Here is a 21,126-nt window from a genome sequence, read left to right as displayed (position 1 = left end):
TTACTATCAGTACATATCAGTTTGACGACTATTTCAAGGCTCTGCCACCTACCGAATAAAGGCTTCTATAGTCCGCGGTTTTATTCTCCTCAACAGGCCTCCACAATAACGCTTGTCCGATTGTCCGGTACTAGAGGTAAAAAAGGTCGGACAAGTAAAAGCTATACCAAGCTTGTCCAATGGGACAAGTAGAATCATTCTGCAGAAAATAAATTTTAATCCAACTTTGATGAACTAAATATAATTATTAAAAAAAAAACAAGAAAAGAAGATTTGTTTGACATCTTTCCTTTTTACACTGAAACTAATTGAAACTTTTTATTTCTCAAGACCCCTCAGACTTGCAATCGATAATTTAAAACTGGTTCTTTGTCAAGTACTTTTAACAGGTAAAAAGCACACTTTTCTCGGAAACCAGTCTTACCGATCCCATTCAACCATGCACTTTTTAGATAAGGTAACTTTACAAGACAGTTCGTCACCAGCTCGGAAATGATTCGGCTCCAAGTTTAATAGACAGTTGGGCACCGTAGGAGACATATTTCATAGACATGATTAATAGACAGTTTGGCAAAGCAGTAGACATTTCTGGACCAAGACAAATCAGAACCTCTTTTCCTACTTTATTGTGTTGCTTTATAATAATTAATACCAATGTCCATACCCTATTTTTTAGCTCACCTGGCCTAAAAGGCCAAGTGAGCTTTTCCCATCACTTGGCGTCCGTCGTCTGTCGTCGTCCGTCGTCGTTAACTTTTACAAAAATCTTCTCCTCTGAAACTACTGGGCCAAATAAAACCAAACTTGGCCACAATTATCATTGATGTATCTAGTTAAAAAATTGTGTTTTTTGACCCGGCCAACCAACCAAGATGGCCGCCACGGCTAAAAATAGAACATGGAGGTTAAATGCAGTTTTTGGTTATTACTCAAAAACCAAAGCATTTAGAGCAAATCTGACACGAGATAAAATTGTTTATCTGGTCAAGAACTATCTGCCCTGAAATTTTAAGATGAATGGGACAAAGTTACATTGCTGTCTGTACATCTCAGTTTGTCAACCATTTCAAGGCCCTACCCACTAGTTGGTCTAGGGACTTTGTATTAATTAGTAATGTAGCTGCCCATCCGATTGTCTTTTTTCTCAATTTTATGCCGACAGTCGAGACATATCTCTATGTCAACAGTTTATTAAAATTATTTCTTGTTGTTGAAAAACTATAATAAGATTGAGTCAAATACATTGCAGTTTAATTATTTTTTGAGGAAAAATACTATTAATGAAAGCAATTGCTGTGTTTTTCCATCAGAGCATGGGCATTATGTTTTCTGGTCTGTGCGTCCTTTCGTTCGTCTGTCTGTCCGTTCGTTCGTCCCTTCGTCCGTCTGTCCCACTTCAGATTAACGTTTTTGGTCGAGGTAGTTTTTGATGAAGTTGAAGTCCAATCAACTTGAAACTTAGTACACATGTGCCCTATGACATGATCTTTCTAATTTTAATGCCAAATTAGAGATGTTACCCCATTTTCACGGTCCACTGAACATAGAAAATGATAGTGTGGATGGGGCATCTGTGTACTGGGGACACATTCTTGTTTTATACTATTTATGGCTATCAAGCTTTTTGATTTTTAACCGGATTTTTGTGACAAAAATGTCGGTTATTGACTTGGGGATGTACGGCGGGCGGTCGGGCGGGCAGGCGGGCGGCAATCAAATGTTGTCCTTGCATTAACTCATGAACCGTTCAACCAAAGCTTTTAAAATTTTAATATGTTATTACTGACAACTATACGAAGGTCAAGTTCAATAATGGCGATTTTGACTTTTACCGTTCAGGAGTTATGGTTCTTGAAAGGCAGCAATCAAATGTTGTCCGTGCATTAACTCATGAACTGTTCAACCAAAGCTTTTAAAATTTTAATATGTTATTACTGACAACTATACAGAGGTCAAGTTCAATAATGGCGATTTTGACTTTTACCGTTCAGGAGTTATGGTTCTTGAAAGATTGAAAAATGGAGTTTTCAGTCGTGTCCGTGCATTTACTCATGAACTGTTCTACCAAAGCTTCCCAAATTTTAATATGTTGTTACTGATGACAGAATGGAGGTCAAGTTCAATAATGACGATTTTAACTTTTACCGTTCAGGAGTTATGGTTCTTGAAAGATTGAAAAATGGAGTTTCCAGTCGTGTCCGTGCATTTATGCATGAACTGTTCTACCAAAGCTTCCGAAATTTTAATATGCTGTTACTGATGACAAAATGGAGGTCAAGTTCAAAAATGACGATTTTAACTTTTACCGTTCAGGAGTTATGGTTCTTGAAAGATTGAAAAATGGTGTTTCCCATCGTGTCCGTGCATTTTCTCATGAACCATTCAACCAAAGCTTTTGAAATTTTAATATGTTGTTACTGATGACAAAATAGAGGTCAAGTTCCATAATGATGATTTTGACTTTTACTGTTCAGGAGTTATGGTTCTTAAAAGATCGTAAAATGGCGTTTCCATTCACGTTGTTGCATTTACTCATGAACCATTCAATCTAAGCTTTTCAAATATTATTATTTCAAAATGTTGATACTGATGACAAAACAGAGGTCAAATTTGATATTGATGATTTTCACTTTCACCATTCATCAGTAATGGTTCTTGTGATATTGCCAGGACACAAATAAATGTAAATAAATCCGGTTTGCTGTCGTTGTGACAGCCTCTTGTATATATTTTTTTTGGCAAATGATGTATCGATCAAGAAAGGAATTGCTATGTATATTTGCTTTATTCTTGAGATGTTACAAGTAATAAGTAACTTTGTAGAACTAAATAATAAGTATGATGTATTATTATTTTTATTACAGAATTTGAAGGGAGGAGAAGTACACATATCCCTTCGATTGAAGCTCAACCGTAAGTTGTTTTAATATTTACCAGTGATTTAATAATTGTTGGTTAAAAACTGAACGATTAACATGATTAATGTAGTAAAAACTTTCTGTAGTGAAATATCACAAAGTTTTGTTTTCCACATCATTCAATGTACCGTAGAATATACGACAAGTTTGATGAACCCGTTTATAACAGTATTTTATTGAGAAGAAGAAGTGAAGTTTACATTTTAGAATTATGCTAAAAATTAAAGACAGTTTCTAAGTTCTCAAAACACCACATAATTTGACACAATAAAAAACAAATCAATCCACAGTCTAAATTTATATCATTAATATTGGGGACTTTCTCAGAATTATTGTATTACACTTCAACAAGTTTCTCAGCACACCTCTTCCATTACATAACAAGTTACTACAGATATTCTATATTTACAGAATACTAACAGAGGAAGACAACCTTTTACAAGCAGCCTTTAATATCCTCTATACTGTTCCCAGGGCTATTGAAGACTTCATAGACAGGGAATATGAAGGTGGTCTTCTCCAGTCTATCCGGGATCATAAAGATCAACTCAAGGCCATACTCATTTCAGAGGAATGGGAATTACTCAGCCAATTAATAGGTACAGTTATTACTGATCTACAACAGACACATTCTAAAATGAAGAATTGTCATAAAGTGCAGAAAAAAACCAAGAATAGTTGTAGAAACAAGTTAAATGACCAATAGAATGCCAACTCTATATATTGAAACAAATAGAATGCCAACTCAATATTAAAACAAATATAATGCCAACTCTATATATTCAAACAAATAGGATGCCAACTCTATATTCAAACAAATAGAATGCCAACTCTATATTGAAACACATAGAATGCCAACTCTGTATGGAAACACATAGAATGCCAACTCTATATTGAAACACATAGAATGCCAACTCTATATTGAAACACATAGAATGCCAACTATGTATGGAAACAAATAGAATGCCAACTTTATATTCAAACAAATAGAATGCCAACTCTATATTGAAACACATATAATGCCAACTATATATTCAAACAAATAGAATGCCAACTCTATATTGAAAAACATAGAATGCCAACTCTGTATGGAAACAAATAGAATGCCAACTTTATATTCAAACAAATAGAATGCCAACTCAATATTGAAACAAATAAAATGCCAACTCTATATTGAAACACATAGAATGTCAACTCTATATTCAAACAAATAGAATGCCAACTCTATATTGAAACACATATAATGCCAACTATATATTCAAACAAATAGAATGCCAACTCTATATTGAAACACATAGAATGCCAACTCTGTATGGAAACAAATAGAATGCCAACTTTATATTCAAACAAATAGAATGCCAACTCAATATTGAAACAAATAAAATGCCAACTCTATATTGAAACACATAGAATGCCAACTCTATATTGAAACACATAGAATGCCAACTATGTATGGAAACAAATAGAATGCCAACTTTATATTCAAACAAATAGAATGCCAACTCTATATTCAAACAAATAGGATGCCAACTCTATATTCAAACAAATAGAATGCCAACTCTATATTGAAACACATAGAATGCCAACTATGTATGGAAACAAATAGAATGCCAACTTTATATTCAAACAAATAGAATGCCAACTCTATATTGAAACACATAGAATGCCAACTCTGTATGGAAACAAATAGAATGCCAACTTTATATTCAAACAAATAGAATGCCAACTCAATATTGAAACAAATAAAATGCCAACTCTATATTGAAACACATAGAATGCCAACTCTATATTGAAACACATAGAATGCCAACTATGTATGGAAACAAATAGAATGCCAACTTTATATTCAAACAAATAGAATGCCAACTCTATATTCAAACAAATAGGATGCCAACTCTATATTCAAACAAATAGAATGCCAACTCTATATTGAAACACATAGAATGCCAACTATGTATGGAAACAAATAGAATGCCAACTTTATATTCAAACAAATAAAATGCCAACTCTATATTGAAACACATAGAATGTCAACTCTATATTCAAACAAATAGAATGCCAACTCTATATTGAAACACATATAATGCCAACTATATATTCAAACAAATAGAATGCCAACTCTATATTGAAACACATAGAATGCCAACTCTGTATGGAAACAAATAGAATGCCAACTTTATATTCAAACAAATAGAATGCCAACTCAATATTGAAACAAATAAAATGCCAACTCTATATTGAAACACATAGAATGCCAACTCTATATTGAAACACATAGAATGCCAACTATGTATGGAAACAAATAGAATGCCAACTTTATATTCAAACAAATAGAATGCCAACTCTATATTCAAACAAATAGGATGCCAACTCTATATTCAAACAAATAGAATGCCAACTCTATATTGAAACACATAGAATGCCAACTATGTATGGAAACAAATAGAATGCCAACTTTATATTCAAACAAATAGAATGCCAACTCTATATTGAAACAAATAGAATGCCAACTCTATATTCAATCAAAACTATAATTTGCAGATCTATCTACATGCAATTAGAACAATCAGCAGATTTTGAATTTTAAGCAATCTTTTCTGTTGACATATATATTACTACTTTTAAGTAAGTTTCGTACTATAAAGTTACAAAACTGTCTGTACATCTCAGTTTGTCGACCATTTTCAGACCCTGCCCACTAGATCATGGTTCAGTGGCTGAAATAATAAGCAATGTTGCTGTCCAGATTGTCTTTTTCTGAATTTTATATTTTCGATTTTCACCAAAGACAAACGCAAAAGACGTCGTGGTTTGAATACAGTTTGTTCTTATGTTGTGCTGTAACACCACTATTCAAGGTTAAAGGAGGGTTCTTTATGTGATTGTCTCAAGTCAGAAGCTTGTAATTCAATTCAGTGGTTGCTGTTTGTCCATGCCTTTCTTATTTGTTTTTCTTAAATTGAAATGTTAAAAATTAGGATGTTAGTTTTCTCGTTTGAATTATTTCTTAATTCATTGTCCAGGTCTTTTATAGCAAACTGTGCCGTATTCTTTTCCTCATTATGAAAGGCCCTCTTGTGACCTATGATTGCTAATGTCCACATTATTCAAACTCTGTTGGATAGTTGTCTAATTGGTAGTCATACACATTTCCTTATTTTTATAAAAGGAAAATAAAGCCAGTAGAAAAAATAGATTTTTTTAAAATGTTAAAGGAGACGACACGATTTTTTACATTTATGTTTCAAAATGTTTATTTATACTTAACTTTCCCCAAAAATACATCAAAGCATTATAAGTGTCAAATATTTGATAAAATATGTATTTTAATGCAACGATTCATCGACCTGTTAGTTATGCATATTTCCATCCCAGAAGTCACTCTGAAAGAGGCTACTACGTCACAGGTTCCCAATCCTACATATTGGCATAAGGGTACGTCACATTTTTATTTTCGATTATTATCCAACAAAATGCATGACAGTGATAAAAAATTGTTATGTGTGATGTTGATGGATTCAGCAATATAATTAAAAAGATATTTTCTGTTTTTCGAATGACCCGCAGACTTAGAAGGCGTGAACAATGGACTTTTTACCAACCTCAAACTATACTTCCTTTCGCCCACTTTCCTAAGGGTCTCGGCCGGGTGACATGTCATGATTTCATCATATTTCATAGGTGTGCAATACAGGTGATTGAATTTTCGCAATTTCAAGTCTCGTTTGAAGTTGTAAGCTGCCAGTGTCACGCTACATGGATGAATAATAAGACATAGGTATTACGTAATATTACTTCATATGCTCTGAATCTGTGATGTAGGTTTTGCCGAAGGCGAAGGCACAGGTGAGGTAGGAGTATATTAGTGTTACAGTAATACAGGTATACCTACCTAATGTTTAAGGAAACCTGGAGGACGACCATACAATACCCTATGCACCACCGTAGTAATACCCAACCAATTCTGATAACTAATACACAACCTGTATATAGATCTTATTTGTTATTGCAGATATAAAAAGGTTTATTGCAGTATGCATTTTTCTAAATTGACTTCTTGAGATAGAAAACTTATATTCCTGTATGTATGTTCGTCTGTAATTTCGTAAGAAATTGTTCTTTTAAGATTCCTCAAAGCAATAAAATATGTCCGGTCTATTCAACTGTGAGACAAATATAATCTTCCAAATGCATAAATAGTGTATGACCAACCAAAAAAAAATATAGGCATAAATGTTAATGATAAATACCTATTAAAAGTCCCTCCATTCATTTGATGTGTTTGAGCTTTTGATTTTGTCATTTGATTAGGGACTTTCCTTTTTAGCTCACTTGGCCTTTTCTCATCAATTTGCGTCCGACGTCCGTCATCGTCGTTGTCGTCCGTTGTCGTTAACTTTTACAAAAATCTTCTCCTCTGAAACTACTGGGCCAAATTAAACCAAACTTGGCCACAGTCATCATTGGGGTATCTAGTTTAAAAATTGTTTCCGGTGACCCGGTCAACCAACCAAGATGGCCGCCATGGCTAAAAATAGAACATGGGGGTAAAATGTAGTTTATGGCTTATAACTCAAAAACCAAAGCATTTAGAGCAAATCTGACATGGGGTTAAATTGTTTATCAGGTCAAGATGGTATTATTCTAAACCCCTTACGGGAGGGATTGTGCTTGATTTTCATATGATGAAGAAATCTTTCAATCGGTTTTATTGAGGTCTGGAGATGGCATGTCAGTAACTGCTAGTAGTTCTTTGTTAATTTATGTCTCATTGTCATTTTGCTTCTGTTATCTATTCTAACATTGGACCAGACTGCTTTTAAATTGAGTTTTACTGTGCGTATTGATGTGTGTTTCTTTATTCTACATTGGCTAGAGGTATAGGGGGAAGGTTGAGATCTCACAAAACCGCCACATTTTTGCGCCTGTGCCAAGTCAGGAACATCTGGCCTTTGTTCAATAGTCTTGTATGTTTTTTAAATTTAAGTTCATTTATATGTTTCTGAGTTTAGTGTGAGGTCCATTTTCACTGAACTAGTAAACATTATTGTTTAGGGGCGAGCTGAAGTTCACCTCTCGATGCCAGATTTTTCTCACTGTGTTGAAGACCCATAAGTGGCCTCGGATGTTTTCTGCTCTTTGGTTGGGTTGTTGTCTCTTTGTCACATTCCCTGTTTCCATTCTCAATTTTATTAGACTTATATTTAAATCTTCTGTCATGTCATCTATAAAAACAAATCTGCCCAAGCTAAGTGTACACCGGCAGCTGGTATTTGAAAGTTAGGTAGAAGGAATAATTCATCCAGAAAGTAAACATGTACCATGGTTAATTCCAATTGATAATTGGCATCTTATGAAAGAGAGTGTGGTCTTGTGTTTAAAACAATTACATCTTTAACATATTTTTGACTACAAGGCTTCAAATAGAACAAAGGGGTAAAATCAATCAACTTTTAATAATTTACAAATTTCTGTCAGTCAACGCTCTTACTTTAAATGTAAACTTCTTGTCATCAAGTTTTATAATCGATTATTGATAATTACAAATTCACACTTTCACACTTTGTTATCTACTTAATATTTTTTCTGTCCATATTATATATACTCTAGGGATGGAAATTAAAATTGTCAATATTTTGGTGGACTAATGTTATATGATCAATAAAAAATGTGGAAAAATGGAAGCACACCTCAAATTTTAGGGGCCATATGCTGCTGGGCACTTGCTAATTTCAAACCCTGTGCTCCACCAACAAGATTATTTTTATGCCCTACTTAGGAGCATTATGTTTTCCGGTCTGTGCAGCCATTCGTTTGTCCCTTGGTTCGTTTGTCCGTCTGTCCCACTTTAGGTTAAAGTTTTGGTTAAAGTTATTGGTCAAGGTAGTTTTTGATGAAGTTGAAGTCCAATCAACTTGTATACATGTTTCCTATGATATGATCTTTCTGATTTTAATGCCAAATTAGAGTTTTGACCCCAATTTCATGGTCCACTGAACATAGAAAATGCTAGGTGGAGTACTATGGACACATTCTTGTTTAATTTCTTAGTGAGAATGTGGTATACTACATTAAGGATATGTAAAATGAAGGCCAATTTGTTCAAACTGGTTCAATTTTCAAAGTTTTCATTTTACTTATTCAGAGTTATGGCACTTGGTTGTTTTTGTTTTGTTTCCAGATTTATTATCCCTTAACAGAATATTTTTCCTAAAATATTTAAAAATTCAACAGAAATTCACAGTAAGTTGCTACAGAAACACAATCATTATCTCTCAGTTGCTGCAGGCAGGGCTATCTGATCACTAGATCACCTCTCTAGTTTCAATTGGATTGTCAAACAGGTTTTTGTTCCTCAAAAGAAATAGTTAACTCATAAATAATGAATTTAAATTGCATGTACCATATACGTATGTTCTTTTACATGTTTTTTAATAAAAACCAAAAAGACAAGATAATTCATGATAGCTTTTTTTTCTAGTTTTTCACAGACTGTATCATGTTTTCAGGACTTCATAGTGGACACAACTATCATATATCTATCTAAATCACCATGGTAACCACATGTTTTATTTCTTTTCCAGCTCACCACCGATTGTACCATTTCTATGATAAGATAATACAAGACACCATTCTAGATAAGGACGTCCTTGATCTATTGATTTCCAAATGTATCCTTAGGATTGAAGATAGAGCAGAAATAGAACACCATCCCAAGCCATCTGACCGCAACAAATGTATCTTAGACCTTCTAATACAAAGACCAGAAGATTCCTACAGTGTATTATTAGAGGTTCTTAAAGAGTCTCCTACTTGTTCTAAAGATCTGATAGAATGTATGGAAGGGCAACACTTTTCCCATCATGAAGTTCTTTCACAGTCCAAAGTTAAATCATGTAGTGAGTATTTAGTTTTCATTCTGATTATTTGTATAAAAGGCAGTGTCTGGTAAATGCCAATCAGACAAAACCAGTTATTTGAAATCTCAACCCCCCCCCCTAATTTGTCCTGGGCATGCCTTTATCCTGAATAGTGGAATTACAATAGGTACATTAAAAAGTAGTACAGGAAAAGCACTATCTATAAAAATCAGAAGATGTGATATCAATGCCAATGAGACAACTATTTACCAGATATTAAATGTACTAGATGCAAGTAACTATAGGTATGAAAGCTATTGCCTTCAACAATGAGCAATGTGTAGAAAGTTATTAAAGACAAACACCTAATTAAAACAGGAAAAGTAACTGCCAAAAAAAAAAATTAGAAGAAAGCAAACAACTACCACCACTTAATTACAGGGTCCCATATTACTATGAGTACCACTGGCGCCCCTTTAATAGAAGGCTTGTTCCTGTATCATAAATCACAATTTATGGCTAAATGATGGAAAGATTGGTCTGAATTACATGATTTAATTGATAAATAAAATATAACAATAAAGACAACAACACCCATCAATTACCGCATGGTAAGAGTTTTGTGTTTTGTGGTTTAAGTGGTTCATTTTGTTTCTAATTCCTTCCTTTTTCACTAAGTGAAATGCCTGGTATTCCGAACTATTTTGACTTCGTGTACTTATGTATGGTATGTTAATCTTCAGTGATGGACTGCTTCTTATCTGTATGTTTCTGTGGTTGCTTCTGTTTCCAAATGTCTAATTCTTCTTTCCTCACACATTGTTAATAACTTTATTGACTAACTTTCACTTTTAACTATACTATATTCTTATTTTACTTTCACTTTCTATTTATATCTATAACGTCGTCCTCACAACCTCTATTGCCCTATTTACAATAACCTCAGAAGAGATATCACTGATTATATAAAAAAATACCCCAGTTTAGATAGTTTAAATATAAATGATCTTTTTTCATGGATCATGATTAATGAAGATAGCAGATTTTTATCTATTTTATGTGCATACCTGGATAAAGGCCTGCAACTAAGAAAATCAGAAAATTAGTTAGATACTCTAAAATATATCAAAATTATCTCCCCTTGACCACTGATCCTTTCTTCATGCATTTGAATTTCAATTATTATTTTATGTTTCTTTAATCACTCTGTAATGTTTATGTCATGTTGTAATTAATGTTATGCTCTTAATGGGCCCTTTAATTTGGAAAATAAAAATATTGTATTGTATTGTATTGTATTGTTCGGTGAACCACACAACCGCAAAATTTGTACTTCACTGTTTGATTTCATTCGAATATTGTCCTGAAGACGCCACCCTTGTTGACGAAACATGTCAACCAGACTAAACTCTTACCATGCGGTAATGGATGGGTGTTGTTGTCTTTATTGTTCTATTTTACTTTTAAAAGACAACTGTGAAAACCTTTCGGTATCCTCCACCCACTATTACCCAATCTCACGATAACCACTTCAGGTGTTGGTTCATCTTGTTCAAATAAAAGTTAATTGATAAATGTAAGGACTCTTGCCATAACCTTGACATCCTTTTGCACTAAATAATACAAAATGCTTTAATTATACTGATCAAATTTACCCAAGGGAACTAACTGTGATTTGGTGTAAAAGCAAACAATAAGAATAAACTTGAAAAATCAGTTGACAAGGGCATGACGAATCAGATCAACATAAAGCACAAACAACAAAAAGACTAAAGACACAAAGTACCGACCGAAGAGTACTCACAGCTACTGAATGCTAGTTAAAAGCCAATTACAAATACAAGAATAAATTATTTCCCAGACTAAAATATCAATCAGTACACATCCAACAGATTTAATTATATGTAAAGACATTTTAAATAATCCGTGAAAAAGTCAACCTTGGGCAATGCTAAAATACAAGTATTGACATGATGTAGGACCATAAGTGTGTATTCTATATTGCAGTATTTATTTTGTTATGTTTAATTTATTAATAACAAAATCACTGTTAATATTGATAAAAAGTGATGAAAATTTAATTGTCTCAATTGGAGAAATAACGAACCACACTTGATGCAGTGGTATAAGCTATATTTACAGGCATTATAAAACAACGTTAACATAATTTATCTTGAATTGATATTAGTGTCTCATAATTGTAATCAATATTTAACTAAATAAATGAAAAGTCATAGCTTAAGTTACTATGACTGTTAATTCCTTCTCTTTTATTTAGGTACAGGGAACCATTCAATCAGGTTACAAAAGAACTACTACAATCTGATTCAGAATTTATCTGATGTTAGAAATGTCATTGATTCATTAATATCCAAGGGAGTTTTAGAACCGGATGACCATGCAGATATAGCTTCCAGTGGAGTGTCAGCTGAAATGAATAGAAAACTTATAGCTAAGATCAGAAGTAAACAAGATTATATGTTATTTCTTGAGGCTCTTAAGGAGGATCCTATGTCAGCTAATGCAGAGCTGGCTTCTGTCTTAGAATCAACTGATGTTAACCAAGATGAATTAAATCAAACAGGTTCAGTTATTTTATCAACTATCTATTAATTAAGGGCATACGATACAGTTACAGGGGAGGTAATGACGTTGCTAACGTCAAATGTTATTTTTGCGACGTCAGACATATCGAGAAAAGATGCATTTTCGACTGTTTTTTATCATTCAAACTGATTTAATTTGAAAACGAGTGCATGGACCCCTATTTTTTAAAACAGCAATTTGTTTCATTTTGCTAGGAAATTATGTGACCCAAATTTTATAAAACTCTAAATAGCGATTTTTTTTAAATTTTTATAAACATGCAGCAAAAAATGAATTTTTTTCCTCTATTCATGAACATTGGATAAATATGAGTTATTTCTGAATAAAAATTGCATAATTTTTAATGATTCTTATAAATACAGAAATAACCGATTATTTAACAAAAAACAATTTGTGTTTATCTTTTAAAACAAAAAAGTTATGTCTTTCTTTCGAAAAAGAAAATACGGACACAAATCTGAATTTTGAGCAAATATACAAAATTTCGACCTCATTTACTCAAAAAGTAGCACATGAAGGTATATTTTTGAGTACATATTTGATTTAATCAGGTAAAAAATAGCCTATATGCAAATTTTCATCAACTTGTAAATACAGGTTCAAAACTGTATCGTATGCCCTTAATATAGAATGCACAGCTGCATGCATAATTCAAACAAAATAATCTTAAACGTTGAAGAGCATGATTAGGCTAATGAGGGGCACCAAAAGGGCAATCTTTTTGTTCTACTTGGTTAACAACTCAAGTTTTATCACAAGTAAAGTGGTCAAAACTATAAACTGTTTTTGGCCGCGTTGTTGTCACTTTTACACATTCCCTGTTACCATTCTCAGTTTCATGTGTAAGATGCATACATATCAAAATGGATTTGGTCTCCAAAACTGTAAGCTTTGTGTGTCACCAATGGTAGAATTGGAACTAAATAGACATGATATATGATTTGATAAAACAATGAACTGTTTAAAAAAAAAAAAAAAAAAATCTTTTAGTCTCGTCTTCAATATAAACTAGTAAAAATAACCAGACAAGTATTGACAAACAACATTATTTGTATATCCTTTTCCAATATTGATACGGGTTGCTGCCCCTGATGTGTTAAATTTAAGGAAATTTTGCAGTTTTTGGTTATTATCTTAAATAGTATTATACATAGAGATAAACTGCAAACAGCAATGATGTTCAGCAAAGTAAGATCTACAAATTAGTCAAATAACCAAAATTGTCAATTGACCCCTTAAGGAGTTATTGCCCTTTATAGTCAATATTTCATAAATTTTTCTAATCTTTTACAAAAATTTTCTCCACTTAATCTACTGGGCCAAATAGAATTAAAGTTAGCCACAATTTTCAATAGGGTATTTTGATGGAAAAATTTATCCGATGACCCTGTCATCCAACCAACATGGCCGCCATGGTTAAAAATAGAACATTTATGGGTTTACTATCGAAGTCTAAGGGAAAATTGTAAAAAAAACAATTTCAAATGGTCACTTGAAAACAAATTTGAATAATGATTCATTGTAAGGGGTCTTCAGTTACTATTGTTAGACTACAATGGAATACATCTGCTTTTAATTTAACTATCGGGCCAAATAAAACCAAACTTGGCCTCGATCATTATTATGGTATCTAATACTTTTAATTATGATTTTAACCTTATTTTACATGATTTCGAAAACAACAGTAGATACAGATGAGCGACACAGGCTCTTGGGAGCCTCTAGTTTCTCTTTCCTGTGTGAACACTCATCAACAGTTATTGCTAACACACTTAAACTGAAGGCCATGGTAGTAGCCATGCTGTTTGTTAAGCTTCACTCTATATCATACAAATGCTTATTGTATTTAAAAAATACAATGAAATCAAACGTTTAAACTTAGATGCGAGTCAAAAGCTATTCTAAATGAAAACTTTTTCCTGAAAAAATTTCGACGTCAATAAAATGTTTCCGATCATGACTGAAAAAAGTCGGTCGGGAAACACACATATATTTTATCTTGGCCAAACATCATGTACATAATTGGTTAAAAAGATAAATTTGTTAGATATCAAGTTAAGAGATAAACTGTATTGTATTTTAAGCTTTTATGCTTTGACAAAAAGGAAACATTCAAGGGAGAAATGTGAATATTTGTTTATTATTTAAAGAAATCACATTAATTGATTCTGGATTTTTTACCAAGCCTTTTCACAATTCTTATATTTGGAAAAGTTGAATGATGTCTCCTAGCACAATCCAATTCATGTGGACTCTACATATAGACAGCAACTGAGACAAATGTTCAGACCAAATACAAATACATTCACTTGAAAATGACCAAACATTTCTTGTGTTAGATATAATATATAGGTTGAGTTTATTTATCATGTCTTTTTTACAATAGCCAACATACCACAGCTAACAAACAGACCAGGATTCCAGTCACTGGTTACATTAGTTTCTATGGTTAAAGCTGTACAGATTTCAGATACAGAACCAGAGAGCCATGATTCCAGATTAGCAGCAGACTTATATAGACTACAGTCTTTGTATAATAAGATCATTAAAATGTCATCGATGGATTTAGATAAATATCAACAATTTGTTCAAACAGTAAATGAAGTAAGATATTTTCTGTAGTTTACACAACTGTGCAGTTTGCCATCACTTTCTATTAGCTATCTATTAACTTTGACATTTTTCTCAACTCTGAAACTACAACGTCAATTTGAATCTGATGTAGCAATAATCTATTTAAGATTCTTCATCAAATCACTCATGTGTTCCATGTGAACAAAAGGGCTGTTATATGCCAATATATATCTTGATTGTGCTTTGTTCATTCTCAGTTTCTCGTACCTGTCAACTGACCCGTATTAATTTCTGCGAGCTACTCCCGTGAATTTCTCCTCTCACATGGGATTTTTTTAAAATCAGACGGGAATTCAAATAACCCGGGTATTTCTGACCAGTATTGTTTCTGGTATTTAGAAGTCAAATATATGTTTCGGTTTTATCGGCTCATTTCCTGTGAAAAGGTAAACAATTGAAAAGTCAAAACTTAGGACTTGTTTATTTACCGTGCTGATGAAAGCTATCAAAACATTACATTTGATTCCAGAATTGTCTCGTTAATTGTACCCGAGAAAGTTGAAGCCAGTCAAGCTTAACGTACAATTCTATGTACTAAGTCTTATAACAACAACAAGACTTTGTTATAAGACTTTCTACATTTTTGTGTTTTATCATAGCGACCCTGCATACCCGTGGTATCCACTTCAGGGACTCTAACTTACTACAGACTTGCCAGGCGTTGGTTCACTTTCGTTTGTAATTCTATGTACTGATAAAAATGTTTGCCGTTTGCAAATATCAATTATCCCATAAAAATCATTCTAAAACAATTTGAACCTTTTAATACATTTCTGTCAGAGAGAATAGTTTTAATATCACTTAAATGTAAATTTTTTAAATCAAATCCTTATGCTCTAGATATTACACTGAAAGGAAACACACTAACTTCTTTCGATTTATCTCCCTCCTGTGTAAAGGAGCACATAAGCTGTAATAATTGTTTTCTAATTACATGTATAGCTGGGGTTTATGACATTCATTAATACAAAGTAGTGTGAATTAAACAATAAGAAGGCTTTGTTTAGAAAGATATTTAATTAATGGTAAATATTTATATAATTAATCAATACAGAAGTAAATATTTGTAGGAAACTCAGTGGAACATGTTTATGTTATAGTATATAAAAAAAACTGTAAAATTGAACCAAAACAAAAGTTCGTACACGTTATGACATTTTCTTCAATGCAATTTCAGTTTTAGAGGTTGACATGTATGGTATCTTTTCTTTAGACATGTTAGACTACAAAGACAAGTTGAATCAATACAGAAAATTAACATATGTTTGCTATGTTTTTGTTATAGCCTAAATTGCACATGACGGGTTATACAATAATTAAAATTCACATTTTATATTTTGAAAGCAGTATTTGTATTCAGCATGTCTTGAAATTGTATAATTTTCCCCTGTGCGATGCAGTGAAGGTGACATAGAAATAACAGACGTCCATTGTCGGAGAGTTATGGACTTTATATTTTTGATACAGTTAAAAAAAACCTTAGGATTTGACAAAGGGATTAGTAGTGCTTTGATGTTTGGAATATAAATGTATTCTTTATAATCAATTTAATGTTTTGTTTGATTTTTGAACAGATATTTGGAAGAATCAGTGGAAAGAGTGATCCTGTTGTTAAAGAAACCACACTAAGCACTGTGATGCAAAAACAGGTTAAAAAGATGCTTCATAGTTTAAAAGGTAACCTTAGTGACATGAATTAAATATAGCCAAAGAAAATTTATTATCTCTTCTAAGAAAGACAAAGTAAAAAGGTATTATAAAGGGAGCAGTCACGAAACACAAGACAAACAAATAGAAGTCTTAGCAGCAACAGTCCCAATAAAATTGAAGTTAAATGCAGGGGAAATTCATTCTTCTTCATTATTGCAGTTGGCACTCTCTATATATCTGATGATTATTTAAAAATCTAATAAGTATCAATTTGTCATTCGTTGAATAAACAATAACTTTCAGGGGCATGACATATGTCTTTTAGTAATACCCATTTCAAGTTTTACTTATTGAATATATAGGGTGCGGGAGTTTCTCGCTGCGTTTAAAACCCATTGATGGCCTTCAGCGGTTGTTGTCTCTTTGACACATTCCCTATTTCCATTCTCAATTTTATGTTTGCTGTTTTGGTGACAAAATAACATGGCCTGAGTGACAGATGTCTGCTGTGTATGATTTCATCGGCTGCAGTTTATACAGTTATGACAAAATAACTTGTCCTGGGTGATGGATGCTTGCTTTGTATGACTTCATCTGCTGCAGTTTATGACAAATTATGAAAACAAAATCTAATGAGATGTCGGCTTAAGAAGATTGCTGATCCTCTTTGAGTGTTTGTTGTGTAAAATAAAAAACAATTGACATTAACATTATACAGATGTGGTATGATTGCCTATTAGATAACTGTCCACAATAGTTAGTTTAAGGGAAATTTACAAAAAGAAAAATAAGGAAAAAATAATATGTTTATATATAATTCATAGAAATATATATACATTCATTAATGGTAAAGTTTTATTCTCCTGGATAAGTGATGATAATAAATCAAGACTATCTATTTTTGAAATGGCGCTTTCTTGACAGCATAATTGAAACAAATCATCATGTGATATCTAACTACCCAAGAGTCTCAAAACAAACATGGCATATATATACCAAGGTTTTATTCAGTGTCAATATAATGTACAATGAAACCTGAAAAAATAAATTGCGTCCTTAGCGCTCTCATGTGTACAATTCTTGCCAGAGATTATGAAACTTATATCATAGGTTTAAATAAGCAATTTCTTGGATGAGTTCAAAAATCAGTGTCGATCAACTTTTCTTTAAAGAGTTATGCCACTTGGAAACATTAATCATATGGAAATTGCATTGTTAGCGCTCTCATGAGTTCAATTCTTGCCAGATTTTTATGAAACTAATATCATAGGTTTAGATCAGCGATGTCATTTCTGAGTTCAAAAATTATGCCCCACATAAGAGCATTATGTTTTTTTGGTCTGTACGTCCGTTCGTTCGTCGTCCCTCTGTCCAACTTCAAGTTGAAGTTTTTGGTTAAATATTCTAGTCAAGGTAGTTTTTGATGAAGTTGAAGTCCAATCAATTTGAAACTTAGTTCACATGTTCCCTATGATATGATCTTTTTAGTTTTAATGCCAAATTAGAGTTTTTACCCCTATTTCACTGTCCACCGAATATAGAAAATGATAGTTCGAGTGAGGCATCTGTGTACTATGGACACATTTCTTGTTAAAAGAGTTATGCTCCGTGGAAAAATTTAATGTATGGGAAATTGCATTGTTAGCACTCTCATGTGTTCAATTCTTGCCAGATTTTTTGAAACTTATATCATAGGTTTATATCAGCAATGTCTTTTACGAGTTTAAGAATCAGTGACGATCAATTATTTTTATCCCCCACATAGGAGCAATATGTTTTTTGTTCTGTACGTTCGTCCGTTCGTCCGTCCGTCTGTCCCGCTTCAGATTAAAGTTTTTTGTCAAAGGAGTTTTTGATGAAGTTGAAATCTAATCAACTTGAAACTTAATATACATGTTCCCTATCATATAATCCTCCTAATTTATGGGTGCAATCAACAGTTTTTTACGTGACGTCATTCTGTAACAGGGCATGTAATAGTGGACCCATCATGCAGAAGTCAGATATTCATAGTTATATAGATATCTATACATCAATGGAAAGATAATTCTATGAACTTTCTGAATAAATAAAAAAAAAATCCAACATCTCTTGTTTAAACATGCAAATTGGTACAAGTTATCAGCTGGAAATTAGGCATTTTCCCCCTAAAAAACCTTAAAAACAGACCACCTTTGGACACACGGATCAGTAACCTGTGCATATATTTGAGATTTCTTATAATATGCATTTCGAAGAGCTTATCCGGCTGATTTAAGAAAATGTAGTTTCAGCCTACGTTCGCCTGCTCCGAAAGGAGCTATCTTACCTGACAAATCAAAGTGCTTTTTGCAACAGGTGAAAATCAGCTGTTTATGGAGTTGCCTCCCATATAGTAGGAAGTCACAAAAACATTTTTTTTTTTAAATCTTGACAAAAGTGGCATTTTAATTGAACTTCAATATATGTTTTTCACATTGAACATAAAAAACAATCAACTTTTTCATTTAGTGGTATATAAATAGCAGGGAATTCCATCAGTATGTAAATCTCACTGGGGAAATACCCCTAGTTTTTAGTACGAAACTGTTTATAGCACCCTTAAGCAAAACCTTGTATGCGATATATAAAAAATTCTCAGCTTTTCTGAATCTGTACACTATACCGATTAAAATGATGTCTTACTTTAAGGATTGTGACCACAAATAGTGAAACTACAGCTCTTTTTTTATGTCGCACGGTAGTGGCATATTGGCCAGTGGCAAACAGTTTAACTGGCAAATCCCAAACATTTCCTGTATCACATTTTCATCAGTTTTACAAAGAAAATAAATCATAAAATAGGGTTTCTTTTAAATAAATAGAATAAAAACTATGAAATAGGCATGAATAAAGTTACTTTAAATAGATTTTGTTCCTAGTACTATATGAACTAAGTTATAGCTGAGTTGAGAACATATTGAAATAGTGTTTTTCTTAGGAATGGCATGTGTACCTTTTTGACTATAAAAAGTACCAAATATATATTACAATGAATAAAACTTTATGAAACACTGATCAGGAGTAAAGGTCAAAGTAGAAAAAATCTACACTTTTCATATGCAACTTTTGGTTCCAAATATATGAGAGATTGAATAAAAATATCATGACGTCGCAAAAAATTACAAAACTTCAATATTCGCACAGACTTAGAGTCTGGTTTTCTTATATCTGGTTGCTATGTACAAATCTGTAATATTTGAATTAAATATACCAAACTGATGCTTTTAAATTAATGTATACATGCCGTACAATATTTTTCAGAATTATTTTACTCCATTCGCAAACACATTTCTATGCTAAAACATCACTAATATTTTGTATTTGTCCCTTAAGGGTGCAATCAACAGTTTTTTACGTGACGTCATTCTGTAACAGGGCATGTAATAGTGGACCCATCATGCAGAAGTCAGATATTCATAGTTATATAGATATCTATACATCAATGGAAAGATAATTCTATGAACTTTCTGAATAAATAAAAAAAAATCCAACATCTCTTGTTTAAACATGCAAATTGGTACAAGTTATCAGCTGGAAATTAGGCATTTTCCCCCTAAAAAACCTTAAAAACAGACCACCTTTGGACACACGGATCAGTAACCTGTGCATATATTTGAGATTTCTTATAATATGCATTTCGAAGAGCTTATCCGGCTGATAAGAAAATGTAGTTTCAGCCTACGTTCGCCTGCTCCGAAAGGAGCTATCTTACCTGACAAATCAAAGTGCTTTTTGCAACAGGTGAAAATCAGCTGTTTATGGAGTTGCCTCCCATATAGTAGGAAGTCACAAAAACATTTTTTTTTTTAAATCTTGACAAAAGTGGCATTTTAATTGAACTTCAATATATGTTTTTCACATTGAACATAAAAAACAATCAACTTTTTCATTTAGTGGTATATAAATAGCAGGGAATTCCATCAGTATGTAAATCTCACTGGGGAAATACCCCTAGTTTTTAGTACGAAACTGTTTATAGCACCCTATAGTTTTGACCCCAATTTCACCGTCCACTCAATATAGAAAATTATAGTGCGAGTGGGGCATCCGTGTACTATGGACACATTTCTTGTTAAAAGAGTTATTTCGCTTGGAAACACTCATTATATGGGAAATGGCATCGTTTGCGTTCTCATATGTTCAATTCTTGCCAGAATTTTATGAAACCTAAATCAGGTTTATATTAAAAATGTCTTTGACAAGTTTAAAAATCAGTGCAGATCAATAATTTGTAAAAGAGTTATACCCTTTGAAATATTGATTATGTATATGGAAAATTGCCTTAAGAGAGCTCTAATGTGTACAATTCTTGCCAGATGTTTATGAAATTTATATTATAGATTTATATCAGCAATGTCTTTAGAGAGTTAAACAATCAGTGGGAGTGGGGATCAATTATTATAAAAAGAGTTATGTCTATTGGAAATATTGATTAT

The 21,126-nt window shown here is 32.6% G+C and overlaps 1 protein-coding gene across 6 annotated transcripts in view; it reads left to right on the top strand.

The window, feature by feature from the left end:
* Positions 1-21,126, top strand: part of LOC143054464 (uncharacterized) — a 286,121-nt gene that overhangs the window by 39,830 nt on the left and 225,165 nt on the right. For 4 of the 6 annotated variants that reach the window (XM_076227475.1, XM_076227476.1, XM_076227474.1 and 1 more), the window contains exons 3-8: positions 2,865-2,913; positions 3,330-3,517; positions 9,503-9,817; positions 12,057-12,362; positions 14,772-14,989; positions 16,594-16,696. The exons of the other annotated variants lie outside the window; for them this stretch is intronic. In XM_076227475.1, the coding sequence (XP_076083590.1) occupies positions 2,865-2,913; positions 3,330-3,517; positions 9,503-9,817; positions 12,057-12,362; positions 14,772-14,989; positions 16,594-16,696 (1,179 nt within the window). The remainder of the gene's footprint in view (positions 1-2,864; positions 2,914-3,329; positions 3,518-9,502; positions 9,818-12,056; positions 12,363-14,771; positions 14,990-16,593; positions 16,697-21,126) is intronic. 6 annotated transcript variants of the gene reach the window in all.

This window comes from Mytilus galloprovincialis, chromosome 12 (genome assembly GCF_965363235.1).
Source record: "Mytilus galloprovincialis chromosome 12, xbMytGall1.hap1.1, whole genome shotgun sequence".
NCBI lineage: Eukaryota > Metazoa > Mollusca > Bivalvia > Mytilida > Mytilidae > Mytilus > Mytilus galloprovincialis.
This window is presented reverse-complemented; position numbering and strand designations above follow the sequence as displayed.